Source organism: Anarrhichthys ocellatus, unplaced genomic scaffold (assembly GCF_004355925.1).
Source record: "Anarrhichthys ocellatus isolate YVR2014 unplaced genomic scaffold, GSC_Weel_1.0 scaffold208, whole genome shotgun sequence".
NCBI classification, from domain to species: Eukaryota; Metazoa; Chordata; class Actinopteri; order Perciformes; family Anarhichadidae; genus Anarrhichthys; species Anarrhichthys ocellatus.
In genome coordinates, this window is record NW_022280238.1 from 186,787 (window position 1) to 192,786 (window position 6,000).

At 43.2% G+C, this 6,000-nt stretch overlaps 1 protein-coding gene across 1 annotated transcript in view; it reads left to right on the forward strand.

Moving 5' to 3' along the window:
- Positions 1-4,263: 4,263 nt before the first annotated feature.
- LOC116400814 (putative E3 ubiquitin-protein ligase UBR7) overlaps positions 4,264-6,000 on the forward strand; it is a gene marked incomplete at its 3' end in the record, with an annotated part of 6,132 nt that continues 4,395 nt past the window's right edge. Inside the window, exons 1-2 of the mRNA XM_031878879.1 lie at positions 4,264-4,520; positions 5,278-5,399. Of these exons, the coding sequence (XP_031734739.1) occupies positions 5,283-5,399 (117 nt within the window). The remainder of the gene's footprint in view (positions 4,521-5,277; positions 5,400-6,000) is intronic.

Sequence of the window (6,000 nt, forward strand, 5' to 3'; positions counted from 1 at the left end):
GCGACCGACTAATGTAGCCAGGATGTCTTCGGACAAAGCATCGATGCAGCGCGACACAGTGTTGTTGGGCACCGGGATCATGTCAAACTTTTTTGCTTCTCTCTCTCCAATCATACATTCCACCATCTCTTTGGCAGCTGGCAAGCAAACGTCTTCGGCAATTGTGTGAGGTAGCCCCTTTCTTGCTATTCTGTGACCAGATATGAAGCCCGCAGTGCGTTTTTTGTAGACCCAACATGAATGAGACTGCAGTTCAGACAGCTGTTAGCCAGAACCTCACTGCACACCACGCACTGTGGCTTTGGGCAATCTGCACAGCCAATCCAAGTGAAGCCCAGACCGAGATCATTTTCATCATATTTCCTCTTTTTTCACCTTGACTCCGCGATGGGCCCATGTGCTCCCGATTTATCTGTGCTATCCCTTCCTCCTTTTCGGTCTCCTCCGTCTCATCTTTCTCTGACTCCCGTTCGATTTCTTCTCCCGGTCTCTCCCCAACGCACCTCTCCGATTCCTCTCTCTCTCTCTCTCTCTCTCTGTCCCTCTCGTCTTTTATGACTGATAGCTTCAGATGTCCCACCTGACAGTTTCCCCGATTTCAGCCAGTTTATCATATTTGCATGAATGTTGCTGAATGAATGAAGTTAGCTGTCGTTAGCTGCACAAGCTAGGCTAGCTAGTGTGTACGTAAAAGACAGTCTGGTGGCAGGAGCTGAAGTGCATTTTTAAAAATTATATTTCATATTAATTATTACACCATTAGACCACCATTACATGTTTCCTCTCGCGCACCCCCTAGAGGCAGCTCACGCACCCCCGGGGGTGGGCGCACCACACTTTGGGAATCCCTGTTCTAGATTGACCAACGTCATCTGTGTAATTTATGGCACAATTCAACGGGGATCAGAAAAGCTTTGGTCTCTCCGTTGACTTCCATACATTTTTTCCAAAAATAAGGCACCATGGGGGAAACGGGAAGGAGAGGGACTCTAACCGCCCAATGAGCGTTAGCCGTTAGCTCGCCACACATGAATCATTTCAAGCCCTTTTTACTTTTTATACTGCTAGCTAGCATAATCATTTACTCACTGAATTATACTTTGTACTAATAATCTGAATCTATTAATAATGTGAGGAATTTAAGTTTTAAAGCGCTCCTAGCGATGGATATTATGTGTTGCAATATGTTTACTTGTAGAAAAGTTTAAACTAAAGGGAGAGTTACTGAATTTGTTGTGCACTGTGAGAGAAACCAAAGAATTTATGACACCGCCATAAAGTCAGAGAGGGGGGGATGTTGCTAGTTTCTGAGCACAGCCTTCAAGAAGAGGGGAGGAATTGGTCAAGGAAGTGGCCGACTGAAGTCCGAAGGGTTCAGCCAATCACTGAGCTGATCGATGGGCTAAGGAATGTGTAATATGAGACATTTCAGAGACTTTGGGGAGACAAAGAAACTGTGAATCCCCGGAGATAATCAGACCTCATCTGGACCATGAGGCGGACACACCAGTCTGTCGTGTGGTGCGGATGGGGCCTCTATTTCATGAAATATTACTATTGATAGTTAATACAGTTTGTAAGTGAACTTTGTGTTGTACATTAAATATTGTTTTTAATTTTGAACCGGATCCAGCTCATTTTTCTGATGCACGTGCGCAGTAAGAAGCTCACAGCAGAAAACTACCTGTGGCCTGCAGGCTCTCTCATCCTTTGTTTTTAAGACTTAACAGTAACTAAAGCTATCAAATAAATTCAGTGGAGTGAAAAGTTGGACAAAGGAGAGAAGATGAGGAGAGAGGGAAGCTGAAGACGGGTCAGGAAGTCTGCTGCTGCAGCTCTAAACAGGCTGTATTGTTGTAGAATCAGAACTGTTTATTGGCAAGTACGATACACATACGAGGAATTTTACTTGGTGAATGGTGCATAACAATAAACAATGAACACAGTGCAATAATCAAGACATAGGTAGAAGATATATTTGGGGCCCCAGGTTGTTTGCAACACGCACCAAATGTTTGTATGATTTTCTCTTGTATAAGTTTCACATTTGGACAACATCTACCTAATAAGGCAGACTTTGATGTGAAAACATTTGCAGAGCCCATGGTCTCTAGGTGTCATTGTGACATCCTTCCTTTAAGGAGAATGGCTGTCTCATCCCTTATTGGGAGGCAAAGTCAGTTAATGTATCTGTATCGGGCCCAATGTGTCCAATGTACAGTATCTCTACACAACATCTCTGGGTTCTGTTATTTGCTCACATGACTTCTCTTACCATTGTTATGCCGATGACACCCAGCTGGTCTTGTCATTTCCCCCCGGTGACACTCAAGTGGAGGCACGAATCGCTGCGTGCTTGGCTGACATCTCGAAGTGGATGACGACACACCACCTGAAGCTCAACCTGGACAAAACCGAGCTACTGTTCCTCCCGGGGAAGGGTTGCCCGCACCGAGACCTGTCCATTACCATTGATGATACCGTAGTGACGCCAACTTGGACTGCGAGGAACCTGGGTGTGACCCTAGACGACCAACTGTCATTCTCAGCAAACATTGCATCAGTTACACGCTCCTGCAGATTCCTGCTCTACAACATCAGGAGGATTCGCCCCTTCCTCACTGATGAGACGGCGCAGGTGCTCATCCAGGCTCTTGTCATCTCCCGCCTGGACTACTGCAACTCACTACTTGCCGGAGCCCTGGCGTCAGCCATCAGACCTCTGGACCTTGTCCAGAAAGCTGCAGCTCGCCTGGTGTTCAATCGCCCCAAGTTCTCCCACACAACTTGCCTTCTCCGTTCTCTACACTGGCTCCCTGTAAGAGCTCGCACCCAGTTTAAGACTCTGGTGCTAGCCTACAGGGCAGTGAAAGGAACAGCTCCTTCCTATCTCCAGGCCACGGTCAAGCCCTACACCCCCGCCCGACCACTTCGCTCTGCTGCCTCGGGGTGATTGGTTGCCCCGTCGCTCAGAGGTCCCTGTGGTCGATCGACCCGGTCGCGGCTGTTTTCTGTCCTGGCCCCACAGTGGTGGAATGAAGTCCCCACTGACGTCAGGACAGCAGTCGCTGCCCATCTTTCATCAGGCTGAAACCTCACCTCTTCAAGAAGTACTACCCCGAGCCTTCCACTCACCACTTATTGTATTCCTATTAGTTTGTTTCTGTACTTCTGCTCTGGTTTATGCTCTTAGATGCTTGTTTAAAGGAGATGCACTTACGACTTCTGGTGACTAGTAGTTCTCTTGAATACCGAAGTTGAATCCACTTATTGTCAGTCGCTTTGGAGAAAAGCGTCTGCTTAATGACTAATGTAATGTAATGTATGATTGTCATGATATGTGTTAATTATAATGTTATACACTTTGAGTTAGTAATTGAGTCATCAAAATAAAATAACCGAAGTTGGAAACTCTGAAAAACATTTTAAGACAGTTTGGCAGAATGAATGAAGAGGCTAAATGAAATTAAACATTTATTGTATTTATTATAAATATTGACCTCCCAAATGTATCTAAACATAAAACACCGTCTTCAGGTGTTTCAAAGTGTCCTCTGGTGTTTCAGGTGTCGTCTGATGACTGGTGAAGTGTCCTTGTGTGTTTCACATGTTTTGTCCTCAGGTGTTTCAGGTTTTGGATCTTTTAGCTGGAGGTTGTAGGTAAGAGCTTTGAGGCTCGTCGTCTCCTTCATCACTGTCCTCATCTTCTTCCTCACCTACAGCAGGTAAAACACAGGTGAAAGAACAAACTAGTGTGGTCTCAAATAACTGACTAGTAACACTCCGTCTATTTACCTCTGACGTGTAACGGTCCGTCTGTTTACCCCTGACCTGTACCACTGTTTACCGACTGCTGTTAGCAGTTAGCAGCACATAGCTCACCTTCTGCGCATGCTCCGGTTTTTTCCCGCTCCACCAGCTTGCTAAGGAGCTGTGACACGTTTGCGTTCAGCTCATGAAGTCCGCTGATCAGAGAACAAAGATTATTTTCCACCTTAACGCTGATTTTCTCTCTCTGTCCGTCTCTGAATCTCAACTCTGCGACAACACTTACGGCCGCCATCTTTACTACGGCTCTCATCTGTCGTCATCGCGTTGTTTCTTACGTAAACCGGAAGTCTTTATTTTGTGTTGTGGTGGAAGTAGAAGAGGCTCAATAATGTTTCATGAGAATGGTTTTAGTTGTATAAACATAGTCATAGAACAGGGATAATTAGAGCAGTGAGGATCGATAAAGGTGTGACCACAGCACGGTATGACGTCACTAACGTTTATGTTTCACCATCACGTCACTGAAGTTTATTTTTAACTCAGTTATATTATTGATTTTGTATTGATTATTGATTTTGTAATGATTTCCTTTTTAAACATGGTAACCTCTGACCCCGGAAGCGGAAGTTGTTATGACCAGCTAGCAGCAGCAGCAGCTAATGGTTCATAACAAAGACACGACGGGCTGATTATTGATAGTTAATTATCGATCAGGTTATTGGTTTACAGTCATCGAACAGTTTTACTCGGTAAGTTTGTGTTGAATTCACGCAGCTAACACCGTTAGCACCACTTCACGTGTTTACTGAAGCTAACTGAAGCTAACTGATGCTAAGTGCTAACGGACTGATTGATGAAGCTGTTTAACGAGAGTTAGTTTGGACCTGAACGTCTCTGTTTCACCACAAACAACACTTAGTGTGTTAAAATAATATATATATATATATATATATATATATATATATATATATATATATATATATATATATAGTATGTTATTATTATCTAATGGTATCCATCGTTGTGTTTACAATAACTAACGTTACCCCTGTATGAATTTAATAGTGTTTATTAGATGAAATCTAAAGCAGCAGAAACGAGGAAACGACCTGCAGCTGTGTATGTGTGTCTGTGTGTGTGCCTTCCACTCAGCACTTATTGTATTCATATTAGTTTGTTTCTGTACTTTTGCTGTGGCTAAGTGGAGATCTCCGGCTCCGCGAGTCGCATGTCGATGTGTCCTTGAGCAAGACACTTAACCCCAAAATGTCTCCCGTACCTGTGCCTACGGTGTGTGAATGTGAGAGAATGTGAATTGTAAGTCGCTTTGGATAAAAGCGTCTGCTAAATGACTGTAATGTAATGTACCGACACACAGACACACATTCTTTTGATGTTGTTTTCTTTAACATGAGTCAGATTTAACAGATGTGACAGATGTGACAGCAGCTGGTTGTTGTTAGTCTCCATAGTAACATCTGTTGTTGTTTGTTTCCATGGTAACAGGAAGGATGTCTGAGGAGCAGACGGTGTCTCTGGTTGATGTTCTGAAGGAAGATGAAGAGTTGGAGGAAGAAGCTTCAGCAGTGTTGGCAGGAAGTGATTCTGATCACTGCTCATACCCTCAGGTCAGTGCTGTTTATATACATGTGTGTACAGTATGTGTGTTCAGTATATGGTGCTGATCGGTTCGGATCACTGGACCTAAAACCCATAGAGAGGCTATGGACCTAAAACCCATAGAGAGGCTATGGACCTAAACCTGAAGGCCGCTATTAAAGTAACCTGGGCTTCCATAACACCTCAGCAGTGCCACAGGCTGATCGCCTCCACGCCGCATTGATGCAATTCATGCAAAAGGAGCCCCGACCAAGTATTGAGTGCATACTGTATACTGTACATGGACATACTTTTCAGTAGGCAGTAAAAATCCTTTTTTAATTGGTCTTATGTAATATTCTCATTTTCGGAGATACTGAATTTTGGGTTTTCATTAGCTGTAAGCCATAATCATCAAAATTAAGAGAAATAAACGCTTTAAATATATCACCCTGTGTGTAATGAATCAATGTAATATATGAGTTTCACTTTTTGAATTGAATTACTGAAGTAAATTAACTTTTCGATGATATTCTAATTAATTGAGATGCACCTGTATATATGTATATACTGTATGTATGTGTATATATATATATATATATATATATATATATATATATATATATATAT